Below are 22,467 nucleotides of genomic sequence, written 5' to 3'. Positions count from 1 at the left end.
CGCCACGTTTGCCTGACCGTGCGGCATTCCTTGCCGGTGCTGCACTGTTGACTCCCGTCCCCTAACCTCTGCTCCCTGCCACTGGCTTCTCTCCCCAGGGCACAGACCAGAGCCCGAAGCCTTTAATTATTGGCCCAGAGGAAGATTATGACCCGGGTTATTTCAACAACGAGGTAACGGTTTCCTGGTCTCCTTTCGTCATGGTCCCGTCAGCTGCCGTTGCTGGAGGCAGGGAGGGCCGCCGCGGCTGTGAGGGTGTGCAGGGCGGGCCCCGCCACTTGTCGGCTGGGGGTGGCAGGGGCCATGGGGGCCCAGCTGCAGGAGGCCGAGCTGCTGTGCCCCAAGTCCAGCCGCCCCTGTGCTCCTGCATTGCAGAGCGACAGCGTCTTCCAGGACCTGGAGAAGCTGAAGGCTCGGCCCGCTCATCTGGCCGTTTTCCTGCGCTACATCTTCTCTCAGGCTGACCCCAGTCCGCTGGTGAGTCAGGAGCGGCGTCCTGACCGGGGCCTGCGGGTGCCCTCCCTTCTGCGTCCGCCCTCGAGAGGGGTCGGATCCGCGGGCTGCGACAGGTTGCTCAGGGACAGACACTGGGCTGAGAAGGTGCAGGTCCGGAGGGCTTCCTGTAGGCTGGGTCGGTGCCGGGGGAGCGAGGTGGGACCCCTGCCCCTGTTCTCAGTCTGGTCGGAGGACACGGTCTCTCCCGGGCAACACCGGGGATGGCAGATCCGCAGCGTTCCCATGGGCGAGGGGACAAAGGTGACGTTGGCACGCGTGGGGACAGGATGCCCGGAGCCAGGGCTTAGGGCCGGCAGCCTCAGCAGGTTTTCTCACGCTGCTCCATGCTTGGAGAAGGACGGACGAGAGAGGAGGACCTTGTGTCCTTCACAAGACCCAGACCTCTGATTTCCTGCGGTTGAGCCTGGGTCAACGTCACGCGCCCCACAGGTGTGCCCTGAGCACCTGACACCGGCCTCGAGACAGAAGCAAAACACGGACCCTCAGGAGACGGGGGGAGACAGACGAGGACGAGGCCAAACCTCAGGGGCAGGGGCGCGCAGAGTCCTCTGCTGGAGGCTGTGGGCTGAGGCTGGCGTGGATTTGCCGGAGGCTTTGAACACGAAGCCAGGGCTTCTCAGCCTGCGTGTGGCCACGTTGAGCTGTAGGTTGCTCATTGGGCCTGTCTGATGCGTCTCTCCTTCTCAGCCGTGTCACGAGGCTGCGCCCGCCAGGCATCCCAGCACCTCTCCCGGGAAGGGTCACAGAGGTCTCCAGACCCTGCCCGTCTTCCCCTGGGACTGGAATCCCGCTCCAGAGTTGGGGCGTGGGGAACTGCTGCTCCAACCCATTTTCTCTCTCCTAGCTTTTTTACCTGTGCACAGAAGTTTATCAGCAGACAAACCCCAAGGATTCTCGAACCTTAGGAAAAGACATCTGGAACATTTTTCTAGAGAAAAATGCGGTAAGGCAGTCACAGACTCAGTTAATTTTACTGGATCCTTGGGGCCACTCAGGAGCAGAGGGAAAATGAAGCCACACTTTTAGGCTGGATGGAGACAGGTTCTTGAGGAGAAGTCGGGTCTGAGGGCTCCTGGGTCGTGTTCACGCCCTGCCTCAACCCTGAGCTCCTGTCCTGGCCCCTTCATTCCCTGTGTGCACGGTAGAAGTCATATTGCCTGTCCCCTGGGCCACAGCTGCTTCCCCCCCAACCCTCCCTGCCTGCCCATCAGGGGACAGAGCAGCAAAGACACAGAGACACACATTCCCCCCCCTGCCCCCACGATGGCAGTCGAGATCAGTGAGCCATGACAAGGAGCCAGGGTTCGGACAGTCAGAGCCCTTGGGGATACCGCTCAAAGCGGGGTTTGCAAGGAAGAAGCCCAGGGTGTGGGCAGAGGAGCACCATGTGAGGGGACAGGGCCACGACAGTGCCCCCTCCTCCCTGCCCCCACACAGGGCACTGTGGACCTAGTCTGACCAGTGACTTTAGTCTTCCAGTTCCACAGTGTGAGCTCAGCGGGATTAATGAGATTGGGGAGTGAGCTGTGTTCCTCAGGACTTGCGTGTCCATCCCCTTGTGTGGGTCTGGAGAAGGGTGGCGGCTGCCAGCCTGTCCCCGTGGCCAGGTGCCTGTGCTCCATGCTCCATGGGACGCTCGGCCATAGGAGGGAGCAGACGAGAGGGCCCAGCGAAGTTTCCCTGTTGCTGCTCAGTTGGCAACAGTAGGGAACTGGCAGACCCATGGGGCCGGCCCAGAAGGTGGCCAGCTGGCCCTGTGGCTTCAGGTTCCATTTCTCAAACGCCCTAGCCTCGCGTGCAGGCTCACAGAGGAGTAAGTGGGGGGGACAAGTGGCAGGTGTCAGGGAAGGAGACGAGGAGGATTGGGAGGCCCTCCTTGCCTCAGGGTGACGTCTCCCACATGCCCTGGGCTGGGGGTCTCACCACTCACTCCTACTATCCCCTCTTGTAGCCGCTGAGAGTAAAAGTCCCAGAGGTGTTGCAGGCTGAAATTGGTAAGTCAGCTCATGGGCCACTTAGTGTCGTCCTGGGTCCTGGGGGGCTCCAGAGCACAGAGGGCGTGTAGCCCATCCTTGGGCACCCCTCCTCTAGGAAGGGGAGGTGGGGGCCATTCCTCCAGAGTGCCTCACGGTAGCTGGAGGACAAGCACCAGGGGACAGGCCCTGCCTGGGGAGCTCATCCCAGGGAGGGAAGACGTGACCCCCTCAAACATGTGCTCAGTTCTGCCCTCCATCCGCCTGGACGCAGCAGGGTCGTCTGTACCAAGGGGAGGAGGGACTTGAGGGGTTCCTAAGCCTGGTTGAGCATCAGAATCCCTTGGGGAGTTCTACAAAGTCCAGAAACCAGGGCTTCCTCCATCCCACGTCAGGGTCGGCGTTTTTGGTTCTGTAAGTTCCTCACTGATGCTGGGAGCAGCGGCCCAGAGAGGACCTGGCCGGCTAGGTGGTCGCTCCATTCCCTTCTCAAGCTCTGCTCATGAGTAGAAGAGCTAAGGGAAGGTGGCCTAGAGGGCAGCAGCCCAAGGAGGGGTCCCAGGCAGCTTTCTGGATGATAGGTTTCCCACGGTCGAGGGTGAACGGAGCTGGGCAGGGACTGGCCCTTGCCCCTGTGATGCTGCCACAGGGACAGGACAGACTTGGCCCAGGTCCCATGAGGGCCTTGCCTCCTCAGGCTCGTGCACTGGCCGGGCAGCCCCTGGGGCACGTCTGACGGCAGGCAGGGCTCTAAGGTCCTTCCACGTCATGTGGTTTGGAACACCCAGGGGTCGTGTCCTCCCTTTGGGACCCGGACGTCAGGGCTCCGGTCCTAGATTCAGGAGTGACCGGCTGGATCCAGGCCTCCGCCTCCCTTGGCTCACAGGAGGGCGGAAAGCTGGCCTCCCTCTGGGCTACTGGGGGTTCCCCAGGTGCGGGCCCCTCCTCTGACGCCCCATTTCTGTCCTCCCTGGGTTCCCACCAGACCTGCGTCTGCGCGCCAGTGAGGACGTCCGCATCGCGCTCCGTGAGGCTCAGGAGGCGGCCATGCCCGAGATCCAGGAGCAGATGCAGGATTACAGGTGCCGACCCTGCTGCTCCCTCTGCCTCAGCACCCACTGTCCCCGCGCCGAGTGCGTTCCGTGTGTGCACGCGCACTCGCCCCTGCTGGGTCTCTGTCAGGCATCTGTGTACGTGTCTCTCTCTGACTCAGGGCAAAGCGCACCCTGGGGCTAGGCAGTCTGTACGGGGAGAACGACCTGCTGGGCCTGGACGGGGACCCTGTCCGAGAACGCCAAGTGGCTGAGAAGCAGCTGGCCGCCCTGGCGGACATTCTGTGAGTGTGCTCTCCATACCCACCCCTGCACGAACACACGCGAGCATTTGTGGGTCTGCGCCCTAGCGTCTCCCCTCCACATCCACCCCACGCTTCTTCCCCACTGGCTCTCCCGCTGCCTTTCTCAGGCGAGGGTGGTGGCACTCCGTGGCAGTGCGGGGCCTGGGGCTGCCCACGGGAGCCGCCTCCTGCCTGCATGTTCCGTGGACGCCGGCGGGAGGCCCACGCCACGTCTGCAGGGGGGCTGCCTTCCGGAGGCAGATGAGCTGGAGGACGGGCGAGGGGCTGTACTTAACGAACGGCTCGGAAGACCAGCGTAGCACGAGGAAGGAGCTCGCAGCACAGCGGCGTGCCTGTCCGGCCCATCTCGACAGCGTCCCCCACGTGACTTTGTGGCACATGTCAGGCTTCGGGCCTGTGTGACCTCAGTCTCAGCTACACACTGACAAAAGGGGGACAAGACGGTCTCCATAGTCTGTTCACGTGGCCGTTCTGAGCAGTGAGATTTATTGGGTCTCTTCTGGGCTCCGGAATGTGTTCATGAGCAAAAGAGCAGTTCCCGTGATGCTGAGGTGGTAGCGGGAGGAGAAGGCCACGTTGGACGCGCACATTCTGTAGCACGTTTGGAATGCAGAGGGGGAGGCAGCAGCTCTGAGGAAGGGGTCCGGAGCCAGCGCGAGGCCGTTTCAAACAGCAGGGTCAGGGCAAGCCACGCCCGGAGAGCAACACTGGGGCACCTGCGGGACGTGGGCCGTTCTTCCTCGCGGCACCTGGGAGAAGAGCATCCCAGGCAGAGGGAGGCGGGGCAGGTGGGCGCACTTGGCGTCTGGGGGCTGCGGAGAGCCGCGTGGCTGGGGCTCGTGGAGAAGGTCTGGGCTGACGTCCGAGGCCGGAAGGGGCAGCCGCTGAGCCTTCAGCCACGCCTCGGACCTCCCGGATCCACTGCCCTAGCGGTCTGACGGCAGGAGTCCGCCCGACCGCTCCAGGGGTGAGCGCGGCACCAGCCTGTATGGCGATCAGTGTCTCCGACACGTGAGCACCCCGCTTGGGGCCGAGCAGGGAAGCCTCGGTCTCGATCACGGAGACCTGCTGCTGGCTCACGTGCCGTTCCGAGAATCCTGTGCGTTAACGTGTTCGAGTTCATGCGTGTCAGGCAGCACCTGGCCCCAAGCAGACCCTCCAGCATTTGTTGCCAGTGCCATTTGCCTGGTAAACCAGTTCTCTTAGATCCGGTCTCAGGGTACCACCTTCTGTCCTTGCTCAGTGGGCGCGGCAGAGCCCCTTTCTCCAGAATACTTGCTGGGGCTGTGCGGAGGCCCCCAGGGGAGGGAGAACTGTCCCTGCCTGGGACCCACGCCAGCTCCGAGCGGAAACCAAGAGTCGAGGCCCAGCCTCCGTCCCCCACGGCCCCCATCTTCCACATCTGCGCGGTGGACACGGCTGCAAATGGACACAGCTGTGCCCCGTGGTGCGAGTCACCTGTCCTTTCTTTTATTCCAGGTCCAAGTACGAGGAGGACAGGAGGTAAGTGTGATCTTATGGGGGCCCCTGGCCTCGGGGGTCACAGTCTGCATGTCCCCCCAGTCACAGCGGGGTGTGGGGTCCAGGCCACTGCTGTTCCGGGACCACCACCTGGGTGGCAGGGACACAAGCACTCTGCCCGCGCCCCCTCCCCCCCACTGTCGCAGCGCCCCCATGGACTTCGCCCTCAATGCCTACATGAGCCATGCCGGGCTCCGTCTCCGAGAGGCACGGCCTTCCAGTGCAGCTGAAAAGGCCCAGGCAGCTCCCGACAGGGACAAGTGGCTGCCCTTCTTCCCAAAGACCAAGAAGGTGACAGAGCTATCTAGAAAGTATCTTCTGCTGTGGTACTCTCCGGGAGGGGGGGGACATGCTGGGAAAGTCCCCCCACCCCATCCTTGCCCTTGACCCCCACTGCCCTCACGTGAGTGTCCTTGAGGACCCACAGATAGCTCAGACCCAGGCCGGTAGCACCCAGGCCGGTGCAGGAACATGTGGGAGTCTGCTTCCCAGTTTGGGGCACGCCTTCGGGCCAGTGGCCACGTCTGGGGACCGGGACCTTCTCCAAACCCGGTGTCTCTTGTCTCAGCAGAGCAGCAATTCCAAAAAAGACAAGGATGCCTTGGAGGACAAGAGGCGAAACCCTATCCTCAAGTACATCGGGAAGCCTAAAAGCTCTTCGCAGAGCAGTGAGTCTAGGGGGTCGGTGGCCTGGGCAGGGAGCAGCCCCGGGCCCACACGCCACTTCCTGTCCCTGCTGCTCAGTCTCCCCTTGCCGGTGCGTGAGGGCTTTTCCAGGGACAGGGGCCAAAAGGCCATGCTGGTCCCTGGGCCTGAGTCTAGAAACTCAGAGCCCGTGTGGCCGTGGAGGACCACCCCGCCCTTGCCAGTGGCAGTAACTGCCCCATCCACCTTCTCCAGTGGGCTTTGTCCAGGCCCCAGAGGTGTGCGGGGGCACATGGGGGCCCTCGAGGGGACGTCCGGGTGACCATGCAACAGAGCTAGGCAGATGGGGGCAGGTTTGGGGCCCAGAGGCCCCCCGATGGCTGCTGCATACCCGGAATCCGGATGGGCCACTCACGGTCTCCCGGCTCCGTCATTGCTCCGGAACTTGCCGCCGGCCCCCAGGCAGCATCTTCAGCCACCAGCGTTGGTCTCAGGAGTCTGGGAAGGGCCCCGGGGTGGGCCGGCAGCCTTTTCGGCAGTTGCTCTGGGGTTGGGGTGGGGGTCTCTTCCCGATAAGACCAGAGGTTTGCCACCACCTTTTCACTTTCCAGCTCGATTAAGTTTTGTTTTGAGTCTTGAAGCATTGGTTTGACTTTTCATGGTTTACTTTTGTTTCTGTTTTTTTTTTTTTAGCATTTCATATTCCCTTGTCCCCTGTGGAAGGTAAAAGGACCATTTTCTGTGGGTTTTTCTTTGCTTTAGCTTTGAGTTTCCATCTCTCAAGTCTGTGTCTCCTCTCCCTGTTGGCGCCTCCTCCGTCCGTCCGTCCCTTTCCTCTGTTTGTCCGTCCCTGCTGCCCCAGCAGCCCTGTGACACAGCCCTCTCCGGGCGCTGCTCTCCACCTCCCTCCCGTCTCGGGGAACGGGCTGCAGAAGTGCCGGGGCTCTGTGTGCACACGGGAGGCCACGTCCCACACGGTCTCCTCTGATTTTTTTCCCCTTGAAATGACAAAACTCCTCATTCTCGAGGGTTGTGCGAGTAGACAGCAGGTCTCTCATGGAGCTCTGGGGCTTTTACTCTCTGTCCACGCCTCTGCTTCAACCCTCCGGCTTGGCCCCTCCCTGACCCTGACTCTGAATGTGGACGGCGCCGCCTAAGTGTGGTGGTTAGAGGGAGTGTCCCGCCGTGCACGGTAGCCTTGGGTGGCTTAGGCTCCACGCACGGAAAAATCACGTCCTCACATCAACCCCGAGAGGCTGAGCGCCTCCAGCGGGGGGAGCCCAGGTGCCGTGGATGCCCCCCCACCCCCACCCCCCACACAAGCACCGTCACATGACAGGGACCCTCTGGCAGTGCAGTGGGTCTCTATGGAGAGAGCTGTGGGACGCAGTCAGGAAATCATCTGGGCCCTAGAAATCATTTTCTGTAAAATGACAGTTAAAAATAGTGATATTCGAAATTATTTCAAGGTTTTAAATTCCTAGATCCTTTATGCTACTTTAAAGAAAAAAAGTTTAAAATTCTGACAAGAGGTCTATAAAAACGGTAGAAAAATAAAAGAATGGCCTTATGTCCCAGGCCCTTTGTTCTTCACACACCCCGTCACGTCCGTCCTGCCTGAGAGAGAGCAGCCCCACCGATCTGCCGCCCGGGGCCCCGGGAGGGTGAGGGGCCTGGCGGTCCCAGGAGTTTAACGATTGGGTTTGGTGTTCTCGAGTTCCCGGGACATCAGGAAAGTCTGGATCCACATCTGAGGACCAGCCCACCCTCCCCGAGGCAGACACCCCACCACTGAGCATTGGACCGCTTGGGGTCACCCCTGATTAGCAGGGAGTCTGTCTGGTTGTTAGTAACGTGGACTCGATTTCTGTCTCGTTTCAGTGTCATCCAGAGGATGGATGAGGGAGAACGGGGGACACCAGTGAAAAATGGGCTCGTTTTAACAAACAATGTTCCTTTCTGCCTGTTTTTCACCATTACCCTGACTTACTCGGTCATGCCGGCTCCCAGACCACGCGGTCCCTCGTCATGGCGTGTGGCTACTTGCCGAGGACGCAAGGCCCGCACGAGGGGAGCAGGGGCTCCGCCGGTGGCTGCATGTCCCAGGGCATTCCCGGGCCCCACGCCATCTCCCCGGGCCGCTGCTCAGGGTGTGAGCTGCATAGCCAAGCCCGGGACAGGTGGAGGTGGCCGCGGTCCCCAGAGTGAGGGTGACATAGCAGACCCTCGTCCAAACACATCCTCACAGCCCCCTCGTAGCGGGTCTGGGAAACTGTTCCCCCAGCTGCTGCCCAAAGGGTACTGAGTTCTGCTTCCTCTGGCCCGGACGCGTTCTTGCAAAACCCAACATCAGCTCTTCAGGGAGATTTGTGCGTTTCCATAGGCGGGACTCCAGTTAGTGTCGGTAGGATCAGGGCTTCCCCAGCTCCTGTTCTGAGGTCCCTGGAGCTGAACTCACTGTCTTTGAGGAGGAGAGCCCCTCTTGGGCATCACACAAGCCTTTTGAGTTTCTTACCTGCCCTGTTTCTTTGAATAAGAAACGTGAGAGAGAGACCACCCGTGCTGCTCTGCAGATTAGTGGGAGAGGACCTGGAGCTAGACCAGGGGTCTGGTCCCAGGGACGGGTCTGGTCCAGGGGTCTGGTCCCAGGGACGAATCCAGAGGAAGAGCTGTGTCTCCCAGCTCTAAACCCAGTGCTGCTGTCATCCTGCTTGCTCATAGCTCTGTCTTCGGGGCCAGGCGGGAGCGAGGGTTTTGGGACGCCATACCCGGACAGAAAACCGAGTGCCCTCCCTTGTCTCTCTGCTTCCAGTCAAGCCAGGCAACGTGAGGAACATCATTCAGCACTTCGAGAACAACCAGCCGTATGAGGCCCCGGAGCCCGGGACGCAGCGGCTGTCCACTGGCAGCTTCCCCGAGGACCTGCTGGAGAGTGACAGGTGAGGGGGGCCACATGGTGCTGGCCACCTCCCCAAGGAGGGGAGCCCGGGCAGGGACTGCAGCCAGCATCAACCCCGCTGCCTCGCCCCCTCCCTTAGCCCGTAAGGCACCCGCTGCAGGGCTCGCAAGCGCTCCCTCAGCCTCCCCGCCTGGGGACCGTTGGGGAAGGACGCGCTCCGTGCTGGCAGTGAGGCCCGCGGAGGACGGAGCCGGGCCCCTGACCGCCCAGCCTGGGGCTGCTCACCCTCAGTGTCTGCTCTGGGTTCACCCGGGGCTTCTGAGCAGCGTCCGTCCCGGGAATGAGCTAGAGGCTGAGATAGAGCTGCTGATCGGGTTGCCACGGGTGTCAAGGCGAGAGAAGACCGTGGGGCAGGGCGGTAGGAGACGGTCTTGGGAAATAGTGAGGTCCCACGGGGATGGTTGTGGGCGCCCGTGAGGAAGAGCTCTGGAGATGGGGCTCCCCCGCCTCCGAGCACAGCGCTCTTCCTTCTCAAGAAACGCAGGGTCTGCAGCGTGCTCTCTGGGTTCTCATGAGAGCCCTTCTCTGGCTTGGGCTTGCCCTGGACTGTGGTGTGACAGTAGCCACGTCCTGTCTCGGACTCTCCGGCCAGCACTTCAGTGAAAAACCTCTGGTCGGAAAGCTCCGAGCACGTTCCCTCAGTCACTCTCGAGCTGTAATCCCCGTGGTCCTGCGTGTGCGCTCGAGCCTGAGCCCCTGAGCGGGCGGGCACGCAGTCCCCAGGGAGCGGCCCGGGGGGCCAGTCTGTTCCCACTCACACCCGAGGCTGCTCGTTTGCGGGCCGCGTCTGTGAGCCTCGTGCACTGGGACGACTCTGCCGTAGTGAGGCCGTTGGAGAGTCAGGGAAGAGGGAGGTGATGCTTGTCCCGAACTGAGAGATTGAGTGCTGGTACCAGCAAGCGCGTCAGATGAACGGTTCTGTAGACGTAATAACGTTATGGGAATAAGGCGAGGCCTTCTGCAAACTTGTGTTCTTGAGGCTGTCAGGGAACGAACTGTGCCCTGAGGCCCTCACTAGGCTTCTGAGTCCACGGTTGGCAGAGCCCTCGGCCTGGCCGATGGTAAGCCCGCCCGGCCCTCTCCGCGGCACAGGGGGGCCAGGCTCGGCAGGTGAGAGGAGTCCCAGTTCCAGAAGGTAGCCTTCCTTCTAGGGACGGGGCTAGAGGTGGCTGTGCGCCCTGCTCCTGGGGAGGAGTGTCACTCACCCGTGGGGCCTGGGAGGAGGCCGTGAGGCACTCACCGGGCTCAGGCGGCCACTGTGGGGTGCTGGCGAGAGTGCTGGTGGCAGGCTTGGTCGGAGCAGCTCTCGCTGACCCCAGGGGGTGTTCAGAGGCGATCGGCTGGCGGCGGCTCCTAACCCTCAGGACCCCAGGGGCAGCTCCGTTTGGGTCCTTGGCGGTCCGGAGGGACGTGATAAACGGGGACCGAGCTACTTGGTTCTTTCTCTGCAGTAGCCTGCTGCGACTAAGAGCTCCCCGCGCTCTGCAGGTGGGTGGAGATGAGTGACAATGGCAGCAGGGCCGGGCAGGGAGACCCCACCCCGGGGCAGTCAGGGGTCCAAGGTGCCAGTTGCCACCATGGTCCGGCACTGCAGGACGCAGAGGAGAGCAGCACCGGCCGTTGCCCTCTCACGTCCCAGAGACACTCGGTGGCCAAACGTGGCTGCCAGGGCACAGCTTCCTCCTGTCAGAAGCCAGCGCCCCGCCCCCGAGCCGGCCAGCCGCCAGGAGGGGAAGCAGAAGCCGGGAAGCGTGCACAAGACGGGAACGGGAGACCCTGCGCCACGGCTGGGGCAAGAGGCCAGCAGCCAGTAGACCTTGTGCCAGGCCTGCCAGTGAGGAGGCTGGCATGCGTGCGAGAGGGTAGCATCTGTCCCCCATGGTAGGAAGTCCCAGAAAAGGAGAGCTCTGCCTCCAGCAGAGTCCGCGGTAGGGGCTGACCTGCTCCAGAGCCGAGGGCAAGGGGCATTGGCCACCACACGGCCCAGGATCCAGGCCTCCAGTGCCCACAGCTGTCCTGGCGGCTCCGGTCTTCGGCAGGTGTACACAGCTCAAGTCTGGTCTGTTGGTCCCAGATGTCCCTTGTCCTCTGGACAGAGACTGTAGGGCAGCAGCAGGAGTTGTCACTGGGAAGTTAAGGCCCCATGGGTTGGGGGTAGAGGACCCCTGAGTCAGGGTCACAGGTAGAAGCCGTCCAGGCTGTCGGACCCTGGGTCTCTTGCCCTGCTCCCCAGCTCCCGCTCAGAGATCCGCCTGGGCCGCTCTGAGAGCCTGAAGGGCCGGGAAGAGATGAAGCGGTCACGGAAGGCGGAGAACGTGCCGCGCTCTCGCAGCGATGTGGACATGGACGCGGCCGCAGAAGCTGCCCGCCTCCACCAGTCAGCCTCCTCCTCTGCCTCCAGCCTCTCCACCAGGTGGGCAGGGTTTGGGCAGCCGGGCGGGGGGGTGGGAGGGTAGGGGTGCTCTCTCGGGGCAGCGGGTGCTGAGGGCTGACTTCCTCCACAGGTCTCTGGAGAACCCGACCCCTCCCTTCACCCCCAAAATGGGCCGCAGGTGAGTGAGGCGCCCAGCCCCGAGCGGCTGGTCAGGTGTACACACCCGTCTGCACGGACCGGCCGTTGTGTGCACCCTTCGTCCTCACGGAGCTGGCCCTCTCCCCCAGGAGCATTGAGTCCCCCAGCCTGGGGTTCTGCACAGACTCCCTCCTCCCGCACCTGCTAGAGGATGATCTGGGCCAGCTGTCAGACCTGGAGCCGGAGCCAGACGCTCAGAACTGGCAGCACACGGTGGGCAAGGACGTGGTGGCCGGGCTAAGCCAGAGGGAGATTGACCGGCAGGAGGTCATCAACGGTGAGGGTGTGCGCCCGACACTTGGGCGGCGCCCCGGGGATGGGACCGGCTCCGCGTCGCCGTGCCTTCCCCGGGGGTGGCGGAAGTAGCCACTGGGACGCCAGCGCCCGAATGCCTCAGCAGTGAGGTGGTTGGGGGTGACAGCCGTCCCTTCGGATGCTTGCTGACGTCTCCCGCTCTGTCTTCCTCCCGTCCCGCGACACCCCGCTCAGAGCTGTTTGTGACGGAAGCGTCCCACCTGCGCACGCTCCGGGTCCTCGACCTGATCTTCTACCAGCGGATGAAGAAGGAGAACCTGATGCCCCGAGAGGAGCTGGCCCGGCTCTTCCCCAACCTGCCCGAGCTCATCGAGATCCACAGTGAGGGGCCATCCTCCCCACCTGCTGCCCCCCACACACACACACACATGCCTGCTCCAGCTGGCCTCCAAGTCTCTCTGTCCTTTGTCCACCCACACGCCAGGGCCCCCTTGAGCAGACGCCTGTCGCCAGTGCTCCCTGGCCTGGAAAGCAACATTCCCCTTTCCCTGGACCCTTCCCTGCCCCAGGCCCCCATGTCCCTTCTGTCCGTCCCAGATTCCTGGTGCGAGGCCATGAGGAAGCTCCGGGAGGAGGGCCCCATTGTCAAGGACATCGGTGATCTCATGCTGGCTCGGGTACGCCTGGAGGAGGCGGGTCCCCTTTCCTACGGCTGCACAAGTGGCGGAGGAGGGTATGGGGCCGGCATGTGATGCCCAGACGGTGTCCCTCGTGCCGCAGTTCGATGGCCCTGCCCGGGAGGAGCTCCAGCAGGTGGCTGCCCAGTTCTGCTCCTGCCAGTCTGCCGCCCTGGGGCTCATCAAGGCCAAGCAGCGCAAGGAGAGCCGTTTCCAGCTGTTCATGCAGGTGCGCCCACGGCCAGCAAGGGGAGCCCCGGGCCTCCCCCTGCCCATCCACGCTCAGAAACGTGGCCCCGTTCCTGCTCTCAGGACAGACCGCTGCTCCCCAAAAGGGACCCGATCCGTGGTCAGGAGGCCCCGTTCACTCCCAGGGCCCGTGGGCACGGAGGCGATGTCCACTTCCTCGTCCATAAAGTGGGCGTGGCAGTTGCACAGGGGCGCCTGTGGGCCACCCCCTTCCCTGGGTTCCCTCCCTGCCCCCACCCACCTTCCCCTAAATATTTAAGGAGTTGCTCTCCAGGATCAGGACCCACTTGGAACTTTCACACCCATCTGGGTCCTGAGCCCATTGGCCGGCTCCTGACTGGGCTGGCCTCTCCATCCGCACCCCCATCCTTCCAGGAGGCTGAGAGCCACCCCCAGTGCCGGCGCCTGCAGCTCAGGGACCTCATCATCTCGGAGATGCAGCGGCTTACCAAGTACCCCCTGCTGCTGGAGAGCGTCCTCAAGCACACGGAGGGTAGGACGCCGGGCACGTGGGCCCACGCAGACCTTCTCCAAGCGCAGCCCTGCTTTGTGACCTTTCGAGAGACCTTCCTGGTCTTCAGGGTCTGGTTCCTGGCCTCATTAGGGTCTGTCCAAGGGAGTGATCACAGCTGTGCCCTGGGGAAGATAAGGTGTTCAGAGGCGAGAGGAGGGAAGGGGGGGCCTCCGGCTTGCGTGGGGTCTGAGGAAGCATCTGGATGCACGCAGGGCTGGCACATGGACTCTGCCATGAGTCCCACCCCAGGGCCAAGGCGCAGTGGGCGCCCACCCTGCCCATCCCCCTGCTGGATGCCTCCAGGCCCTTGGACTTGGGGTGTTGGAGTCCGGGTATGGAGTGGCCCCCGGAGGCTGTCCCTGCCCCCAGCCGGTCCCTGGCCCTGCCCCACATCCCCAGAGCTGGTTGCAGGCCATATGGCAATTCCCAAGAGCTGTTGGTATGTTCAGAGAGGGGCGGTCTGAAGCCGAGGCCCCTCCGTGGCAGAGACCCTTAGTTTGAGGGCCTCAGGCAAAGGCAGCGCCCCGTGCCCATGCCTGCCGGCTCGCCAGGTACATCAGGCTCCAACCGGCTTCCCAGGCAGGAGCCCCTGACCGCCACCTCCGCCCTGTCGGCAGGTGGCACCCCTGAGCACGAGAAGCTCTGCCGGGCGCGGGACCAGTGCCGGGAGATCCTCAAGTACGTGAACGAGGCAGTGAAGCAGACAGAGAACCGGCTCCGGCTGGAGGGCTACCAGAAGCGGCTGGACACCACGTCCCTGGAGAGGGCCAGCAACCCGCTGGCGGCAGAGTTCAAGGTGGGAGCAGAGCCGGGGCCTGGAGGGACTCAGGGCGGGTGGCATGGCTAGTCTGGGATGGCGTGCCCCGGCGGGACCCCACGCACACCCAGGCAGACAGCCCCAGTGGCGGGACCGGACGCTGGAACCTGGGGCACTAGGGAGGGAATGAGACAGGGTCGGGGCGGGGAGAGGCCTTGGTCCTACCCGTGCCCCACAGGGGCTTCCGAGCAGAGAGGGCCTCCTTTCCGCCACTGGCCCCCAGCTCCTCCACGGGGCGTCTGGCGCCTGGGCGTTTCTTGCATGTGCTCGACAAGCCAGCGAGTGAGTGGCTTCTCCCTCCAGAGCCTGGACCTCACAGCCAGAAGGATGGTCCACGAGGGGCCCCTGAGCTGGAGGATCAGCAAGGACAAGACCTTGGGTAGGTGTCTGGGCACAGAGGCCGCGGTGCTCCCCCGGGGCGGGGATGGAGCAGCCAGCCCCTGACGGCAGCCCTCCCCACCGCAGACCTGCACGCGCTGCTGCTGGAGGACCTCCTGGTGCTGCCGCAGAGGCAGGACGAGAAGCTGCTGCTCAAGTGCCACAGCAAGACGGCAGCGGGCTCGTCGGACAGCAAGCAGACCTTCAGCCCCGTGCTCAAGCTCAACGCCGTGCTCGTCCGCTCCGTGGCCACCGGTACCCACAGGGGTGGGGGCAGCCCAGGTCAAGCTCCCTGCCTCCCCCACGGACCCCCTGAGCCAGAGGATGGGGCCGGAGGGCGCGGGGGACAGGGGGTGTCTCATGTCAGCCAGACAGGCAGGAAAGGGTCCTGGAACAACACCTGCCGTGCCTCCGGGACTCACAGGCAGGAACAGGGATGAAGGCCCTGGTGCTCCCACCCTGTTAGGAGTAGAGGGTGGGGGATGGCTGTGAAAGGGACCTGTGAGTGCCTGTCCCAGCGTGGGCCCTACGGGGTGCACTGACCCAGTGCGTGTCGTGCCGTGGTCGAGGGTCCGGGCTCCAGGGCTGCTGTCACCTCCGTTGCCCGCCGCCGACCCTCCCCTCCCCCACACAGACAAGCGGGCCTTCTTCGTCATCTGCACCTCGGAGCTGGGCCCCCCCCAGATCTACGAGCTGGTGGCACTGACGTCGTCAGACAAGAACACGTGAGAATTGAGGGGGCCACGCGTAGTTGCCTTCCCTTGGCCAGCGGGGTACGGGCCAGCGGGGACACCGCAGGTGCAGGGGGCCCCAGGGCCACTGTCCTTGCCCAAGTCCAATGTCACCAGCGCCCCTTGCTCTTCTCGCTTCTGCTTGCTTCCTGCCCTTGGGGTCTGGCTGCCCCTCTAAGCTCCCTTCATCCACACGCCCTTGGCGGACGCCTGCCTCCCGGGCCGTCACCCACCCACCCCATATCGCCTCTCAGCGCCTGACGAGGTGGCATGACTCAAAGCACAGACTAGTAGAGTCACACAGCGTCTCGGTGTCAGGGCCGTGCTCTGGAGCGTGGGTCTGGCCTCTCGGGGGTCGTGTGGAGGGAGCGAGCAGCTGGACAGCGCTGAGCCCAGAGCCCAGCAGAGGCTCCCTGTTCGCGGCTCGTGCTGCCACCGGGTGGTGGGGGGGATGCGCCCCGGCCTCGTTCTCACCACCAGTCCTCTCTGCTCCTGCCGAGCCACAGATGGATGGAGCTTTTGGAGGAGGCTGTGCGGAATGCCACCCGGCGCCCGGGAGGTGCCCCCACGCTCGCCCATCCCCCGGCCCCGGGCCCCCAGGAGCCGGCGCACCAGAGCCCCACACCCAGCAGGTGCTGGCCTGCAGGCCCCACGCGCCCTCGCTGCAGGCCCCACGCGTCCTCGCTGCAGGCCGTCTGCTGCTTCCGAGCCCTTCCCACCTCGGCCGCCTGCCCCGTCTACTCTCCCCCTACCTGGCTGTCCCGGAGACCACACCGGAGGGGGGTGCGGGGTATACGGTCAGGACTGGCAGAAGCCAGCAGCATCCATCCTCCCCGCAAGGTTGCCGGCCAAGGGCAGGTGCCGAAGCCTTACACCCCTGTTCAGGACCCCCCCTCGCTGCCTGTTCTGATGCAGGAGGCCAGGGGGCATCTGAGACCTCACCCCTTCCGGCTGGCGGAGAGTCAGAACCCCAGCGGGTGACCACTGGTGCCTTCTTCCCTCAGGGTCCAGCTCGATGGCTCAGAAGTGTTCCACAGTGAACCAGAGCCCGGGGAGCTGCCCGGAGGTATGTGCCCTGAGCCGTCTCTGCAGGACCCTCCCCCGCTCCCGCCGTCCAGTGTTAGAAGGGCAGGTCAGGAGGTGACGGGAGAGGCCCTTGGGGCCTGAAGTGTGAGGTTGGGATAGAACAGAGAAGAGAGTGAGCAGGGCGTCCAACAGACCTGAGCGAGTATAGACAAGCTCGCACGGACTGAGGTTCTGATCGTGGCTCTCTGCGGACAGGTGTTTGGCCATTGGGTGGAGTCCAGGGGCCCCTGCTTCCTGCTGCTGGACATTTCTGTGGAGAATGATGTGCTGGGGGACAGCGTTCCCGGGCTGGGGCTGGGGAGGAAGGGTACGGGGGTCCCATTGAGCGATTCTCTGGGGAAGGATGTAGGATGCTGGGTTTAGAGAGAGACCTCCAGGCAGGCTTCTGCTCCAGGTCCCTTCCTGCCTCCTGCGGGTCTGTGGCCACGGGCCTTCTCCGGCTCTCGGTCTGCAGTGTAAGCGGTGCCCCTGCCCGCCCCTGCCGCAGCCTACGCTCTGCTGTCCCCGCGCCCACAGCGCTGCCTGCCGTGTTTCTCACAGAGGTCCCTGAGTGCTGTTGTTCGTGGGTGTCTCCCACTAGAACTTGAGGTCCCCATGGGCGGGGACCCTTGTTTTATCGCTGCTGTGGGCCCAGAGCCTGGGCCAGTGTCTGGCCGTACTTGGTACTCAGTAAACATCAGTAAACGTCCCCAGAATGAATCAGCCAGGGTTCTGGTTCCCGTTGATCCAGAGCTGGGCATGGGGTCAGCCCCCATGGACCTTCCCTCCCCTGCCTCACGCCACCCTCCCACCCGCAGCAGGCCCTGGGCCCCAGCAGAGGGCGAAGGGGACGCACCTGGTCCTGCCGGAGGATCCCGAGCAGGAGGGCAGCCTGGAGGAGGAGCTGGGTGCCCTGCCTCACCCCTCCACGTCTGCGGATGGAGAGCACAGGGGCGGCCGGACGAGAGACCCCATCCTCCTGCCCCTCCCAGGCCCTCTGTTCATGGAAGGGCTGGCCGACTCAGCCCTGGAAGATGGTGAGTGCCTGGTGGACCCCCGTTCCCCCCACCAGCCGGAGGGCTCTCCCTGCGTGTGCTTGAGGAGAGAAGGGGCCCAGACGGTTGGGACCCCATGTCCCCACGCCCAGCTCCGGCCCGTGGGGAGTCGGGGGGAAGGACACGTCCCGTTCTGGGGACGCCACTGCGCTCTTTCTCCTCCAGTGGAAAGCCTGAGACGCCTCATCCTGGGGAGCCTACTGCAGGGTCGGCGCCCTGAGGCACAGCCTGCTGGGGAGCCTGAGGACGACCTCACCCCTACACCGTCCCTCGGGAGCAGCACCTGTCACCCCGCGGACCCTGGCTCCCTGGGGCACGGCCTCCTGCGGGGGGAGGAGCCAGAGCTGGGGGACGCGGCTCTCCGCTCCCTGGAGCAGCTGCCCCCGCGGGCCCGGAATTCCGGGATCTGGGAGTCTCCCGAGCTGGACAGGAACCCCGAGGAGGAGGCTTTGAGCGCTGAGGCAGCAGGAAGTTACAAGGTGGTGAGAAAAGGTAAAGTGAAGGGGACGCCCCCCATGGAGACAGACCCCCAGCTCCCCAGGGCCAGGGCGAGTCTGCCAGGTGGCGTTGTAGCCCGGAGCCGAGCGTGCGGAGGCTGGTGCGGGGTCCTGGGGATGACGCTGCCGCGCAGAAGCTTTGGGGTCGGAGGGCTTCAGAGCCTGTCCCCTAACATCTGTGGGACCCGAGACAAAGGCCGAGCCCCCGAACCTGACGGTAGCCTGAGGACGGCTGCACGAGCCAGCTGTCCCAGAAAGCGACTGCTGGGGTTCTAAGGAAGTCCCGTGGCTCCCCTGGGGGGGCTGCACCCCCAGCACTGGGCAGACACTGGGCAGATGCTCGCGGCCGCACTGAGGGCCCCACGGCAGGGGAGGGTGCGCGGCGAGTCGATGTGGAGGACGGAGGCTGTGGGCAACGGCAGCCGGAAGAGCCAGGAGCAGCTGGGATGGGGGCTCGGGTGGGCTCTGGGCAGAGCAGGGACCCGGAGGGAGGGGAGGTCCCTGCAGCGGTGGGAGGGGGAGGAGGCCCACAGCAAGGATGGAGTGAAGCCTGAAGAAGGTACTGGGGGCGGGGGCCAGGGAGGGGTCCCGGCCTCCGCTGCATTTCTGGCCCTGTCTGCCCAGGGCCCGCCCCGTTCTGGTTTCTGGAAACTGACCTTCCTTCTCTGCCCTTCGGTGAGCTGGTGGACGGCTTCTCGGCTGCCCTCTGGGCACTTGCACATGCGACCTGTGTTCACTTTATTGTCCCTCCTTTTTCTCCTCTGCTGCCTTCTCCCACTTTTCTGCTCCCCCCTCTCCTCCCCTGCTCCTCCTCCCCTCCCCTCCTCCCTCTCCCCTCCCCTGCTCTCCTGGTCTCTGCTCTCCCTGGTGGTGGTGGCAGCTGGTGGCGGCACAGATGCAGCGGAGGTGGCAGGCAGCAAGGCCAGGCTCCCCGAGAGCGGCCGGTCAGGGCCTGAGCCACCCGACGTGGAAGGCGGAGCAGAGGCTGCGGGTAACGAGCTTCCCCTTGGAACCAGAGCCAGACCAGGATTAGAGTGTGGGGCCTGCAGGAAGGGGGACGGGGGTGGGCAGAGAGCCAGGCTTCGGGGGTTGACCCCTGCCTGCATTCACAGGGTGTTCCCTGAGAGCATCCACGGGGGAGGAATAGCACCCAGGGACAGGGGGAGCCCAGGCCCTAGTCGGGAGACTGGTTGGAGCGGAGTCAAGACGGTGGGGAGACCTAGAGAGCCAGGAGCCCCGAGTCTTTGGCGTCTCCCCTTCTCTCCTCAGCCCCGTGTGGGCCAAGGGGTCTGTGGGATCCCGTGGGATCCTCTGTGGCCCCGTGTGAGCCAAGGGGTCTGCAGGATCCCACGGAAGAGGGTGGTGGGGGCAGGGGCTGCGCGGACGTTCATCAGCAGAGCTTGCAATGGGGCAGGCATGAAGGAGCCTCCCTGCGCTCCTGTCCCTGACCAGTCCCCCTCTCTCCCACTCCTCCAAGGACAGGGGGGCACTCCCGATTCCCCAGCGGCCACCACTGAGCATCCTCCCTCCGCATGGGCCATCGGGAAGGCTCTCTGGAGGAGGAAGGCCTTTAGGGGTGACAGGTGGGCGTGGTGAGGCTGGTGTGCGCTGAGCTGAATCACAGGGCACCATCCCCGGCCCTGGGTCCGTGTGGGGTGCACTGGGGGCACAGGAGGTGGCTCCCACCTCCTCCGTATCCCCCTCATCTCCTCCTCTCGCCACGGGGACAGGGAACTGCTTCTATGTCAGCATGCCGGCGGGACCCCCGGACTCCAGCACTGAGCCCTCGCAGCCCGACAGCCTCCCTGCCTGGCAGCCTTGGGGAAGCAGTGGAGGTCGCCGGCGCCCTAGCCACTCTGCGCCCAGCCTGGCCCTCAGGGACGTGGGCAGCATCTTCCACACCATCGAGCAGCTCACCGTCAAGCTCAGCAGGCTCAAGGTGGGCCCAGCATGGCAGGGGCGTGGTGGGGTGCTCAGTCCCCGTCCCAAGACCCATCGCCTTGAGGGAGGGGTGTCCTCTGGCCTGGGTCCTCCCCACAGCCGCCCAGGAGCACAGAGCCACCCAGGGGCATGGTGAGGGAAAGGCGGCCGGGCCCCTTCCCCAGGGCCCTACCTCCCAGGACTAAGGTCAGACATCCCCTGCTACCCTCCCAGGACATGGAGCTGGCCCACCGAGAGCTGCTCAGGTCCCTCGCGGGAGAGTCCAGCGGCACCACGCCCGTGGGCAGTTTCCACACAGAGGCGGCCAGATGGACAGACAGCTCCCTGTCACCTCCAGCCAGGGAAACCCTGGCCTCCGACTCCAGGGACAGCCACCAGCCAGGGCCGTGCTCGGAGGATGGTGAGCAAGGCCATGTCCTCTGGGTACCTGTGGGGGATGGACGGGGGTCCTCCTCCTCCCTGAGTACAGTGAATTCATCCCCTCAGCTTCAGAAAGGGATCTGCAGGGAACCCCCACAGTAGCTCGCCTAAAAATTGGAAACCCTCTTTGGATTAGAGAGAGAAGGGACCAGGGAGCAGGTCTCCCCACTGAAACCTCTTACAGGGCGGGCCGGGACACCGCTGCCCACGGGCTCAGGGTGGACAGGAGTGCGGTGCTGCAGATAGCCCTTTCCAGGCCGCAGGAGAAACCCTGTGCCTTGTTCCAGATGGACGCACTGGGCGGGTGGGGGTTGTCCCCACACCACCAGGCCAGCTCCTCAGCTGTCCTCCCCACCTCCTCCACAGGCTCCGACACCCCCCTGGAAGACGGTACAGCACTCACAGCCTCGTCCCCAGGACTGTAACTGTCCCCACTCCTCTGGGGCTGGCCCGAAAGGGGCACAGGGCAATGGGAGCCCAGAGCTCCTTGTGGGCCCACGGAAGATGGGTCCAGCCGAGACCCCGGGGGCGCCCTGCACGTCACTTGGTCTGCTCAGGTCCCGGTCCAGTTTCAGCGTCTCCCCTGCCCTCCAGCTCCTCCGAAGGCCTCTCTTGAGAATGCTGAGTGCATCTGAAAGGCCCCCCAGACACACAGGTGAAAGGAGGGGTCTCTGTGTGAATGCACTTTCTTCCTCCCTCCCTCTCCCCGCAGGACCCCAGGGCTGACGCGGGCTCCCTCTGCCTCTCCCCTCTTCGTCACTTTGGTTTTCTATAAATATGTACGTACTGTATGTGCATCTCGCTCTGTAAATGACTTTGACCCATTTTACTTGTGTTCCTGGGGGCCCAGAGGCAGGCCCAGAGGGCACAGCTCACATCTCCTAGTTAACAGGCCTGCTCCAGGGTGAGGGTGCAAAGGGGGAGCCAGACCTGAGCACCAGGTCCTCCGTGGGCAGGAAGGTGTCCCAGCCCACCAGGCTTGAGAGCCCAGTCCCTATGGCCTGAGCCGAGAGCTTCTCTCCCCTCCCAGGACAGTCCTCTTCGGGGGAGTTCCTGACCCCACCTATGTCCACCATTTGCCACGCTCTCCCTAGGGAAAACCAGTGTATCAGGTGCGGCCCCGAAAACCGGGCCCAGGAGGTGGGGCAGGGGGTTCGAATGCTGGAGTCCCCGCATTAACCCGGGCCCATCCCCGGGGCCATGGCGGCATCGGCCCCTGTCCCCATGCTAGCCCCCTCCTCACGGCCTGGTAGGATATACACACTGTGCTAGGTGTATATATACGTATATATATAAATATATATATATATATAATATATAAAATATAGAGATGGAAATGACTGTTTTCCTGTTAAAATAATGTATACTCTTTTATTTTCTTTCTCTCATGGTTAAGTTTTGTTTTTTTTTTTTTTTTTTTTAAGAAAAGTTAAATATTCTTCAATCGTGGTGGTGTGTGTGTGATTTCTGGAACTGCTCGGATAAAAGATACTGTGGTTCTTAGGATTGGGGGGAAGACACAGGAGGCAGCCCCCACGCCTGGCTTCAAGCCCCCAGGCCCCACTGTGGCCGGAGACTCCAGGCCCAGAGCTTCCGACATGCGCTCACCGAGCCACCATCGGGCAGACCACATTCCACAGCCCCACGGCCCAAGCAGGGAGAGGCAGAGCCCACGCCATCGAAACACAGGCAATGGGTGCAGAGTCGGGAGACCCCGGCAGCCGCCCTCCACGAGCCCCAGGACTTTAAGGCAAAATGCGGGGCAGGGGGAGGCCATGTCCGAGGCCTGGCCAGTCCTCGCTGGCCTCAGCCTCTGCTCTGTCCCCCCCCCCCCCCGCTCTGACGGGACCCAGAAGCCATGTTTTTCCCCACACCTCCGGCCCTTCTGCCTTCACTGAGAGACCGAGGGCCAGATTCCCTTCCAGCTCTGCCTCGCGCTCCCTCCCAGACCTAGCACAAGCCACCTGCCGACCCCACGGGCTTCGGATCCAGGGGGACATCCGGCACTCCCTGGAGGAGCCCTGCTGTGTGCTCGGGAAGGGGGGGGACACTCAAGCTGGAGCTCAGCGGCCGGGTACTCAGACGTGCAGAGAGGCCCGTGAGAGCTGCAGAGCCTCACCAGCCTTGCAGAGCAGGCGTGGGGGCAGGGCGAGCGCGTCTCTATCTGCCAGGCTCCCTGGGCCTCATCCACAGGTGATCTCGGGGGGCCCCAGCTCTCCACGCTCCTCTAGCCCGCCCACTGGGGCGTCCCTGGCTCCGGGCGGCCATCACCTGCAGCCAATGCGCCGGGCTTTGTGGGCTTCGAGGTGCTTGGCCTTTGCCACG

The 22,467-nt window shown here is 63.9% G+C and overlaps 1 protein-coding gene across 6 annotated transcripts in view; it reads left to right on the top strand.

The window, feature by feature from the left end:
- The window catches only part of LOC111139050 (Rho guanine nucleotide exchange factor 11), a 78,399-nt gene extending 56,962 nt beyond the window's left edge, over window positions 1–21,437 (top strand). For 3 of the 6 annotated variants that reach the window (XM_022491164.1, XM_022491165.1, XM_022491162.1), the window contains 27 exons: window positions 99–173; window positions 376–477; window positions 1,361–1,459; window positions 2,468–2,510; window positions 3,475–3,571; window positions 3,703–3,825; window positions 5,326–5,349; window positions 5,514–5,658; window positions 5,936–6,035; window positions 6,706–6,735; window positions 8,825–8,951; window positions 11,205–11,384; window positions 11,476–11,523; window positions 11,633–11,820; window positions 12,033–12,179; window positions 12,396–12,475; window positions 12,579–12,704; window positions 13,100–13,217; window positions 13,856–14,034; window positions 14,359–14,434; window positions 14,521–14,688; window positions 15,068–15,158; window positions 15,671–15,796; window positions 16,169–16,230; window positions 17,048–17,266; window positions 17,450–17,776; window positions 18,662–19,577. In XM_022491164.1, coding sequence (XP_022346872.1) covers window positions 99–173; window positions 376–477; window positions 1,361–1,459; window positions 2,468–2,510; window positions 3,475–3,571; window positions 3,703–3,825; window positions 5,326–5,349; window positions 5,514–5,658; window positions 5,936–6,035; window positions 6,706–6,735; window positions 8,825–8,951; window positions 11,205–11,384; window positions 11,476–11,523; window positions 11,633–11,820; window positions 12,033–12,179; window positions 12,396–12,475; window positions 12,579–12,704; window positions 13,100–13,217; window positions 13,856–14,034; window positions 14,359–14,434; window positions 14,521–14,688; window positions 15,068–15,158; window positions 15,671–15,796; window positions 16,169–16,230; window positions 17,048–17,266; window positions 17,450–17,776; window positions 18,662–19,377 — 3,816 coding nt within the window. In that variant the 3' untranslated portion in view covers window positions 19,378–19,577. Of the gene's footprint in view, window positions 1–98; window positions 174–375; window positions 478–1,360; window positions 1,460–2,467; window positions 2,511–3,474; window positions 3,572–3,702; window positions 3,826–5,325; window positions 5,350–5,513; window positions 5,659–5,935; window positions 6,036–6,705; window positions 6,736–8,824; window positions 8,952–11,204; window positions 11,385–11,475; window positions 11,524–11,632; window positions 11,821–12,032; window positions 12,180–12,395; window positions 12,476–12,578; window positions 12,705–13,099; window positions 13,218–13,855; window positions 14,035–14,358; window positions 14,435–14,520; window positions 14,689–15,067; window positions 15,159–15,670; window positions 15,797–16,168; window positions 16,231–17,047; window positions 17,267–17,449; window positions 17,777–18,661; window positions 19,721–19,935; window positions 20,132–20,508 lie in introns of those variants that run through there. The other 3 variants (XM_022491168.1, XM_022491167.1, XM_022491163.1) reach the window with 3 other exon arrangements.
- The last annotated feature ends 1,030 nt before the right edge of the window (window positions 21,438–22,467 follow it).

This window comes from Enhydra lutris, unplaced genomic scaffold (assembly GCF_002288905.1).
Source record: "Enhydra lutris kenyoni isolate GAN:26980312 unplaced genomic scaffold, ASM228890v2 scaffoldscaffold94, whole genome shotgun sequence".
NCBI classification, from domain to species: Eukaryota; Metazoa; Chordata; class Mammalia; order Carnivora; family Mustelidae; genus Enhydra; species Enhydra lutris.
The sequence above is the reverse complement of the archived record's forward strand: the minus strand, read 5'-3'. Positions and strand labels throughout refer to the sequence as shown.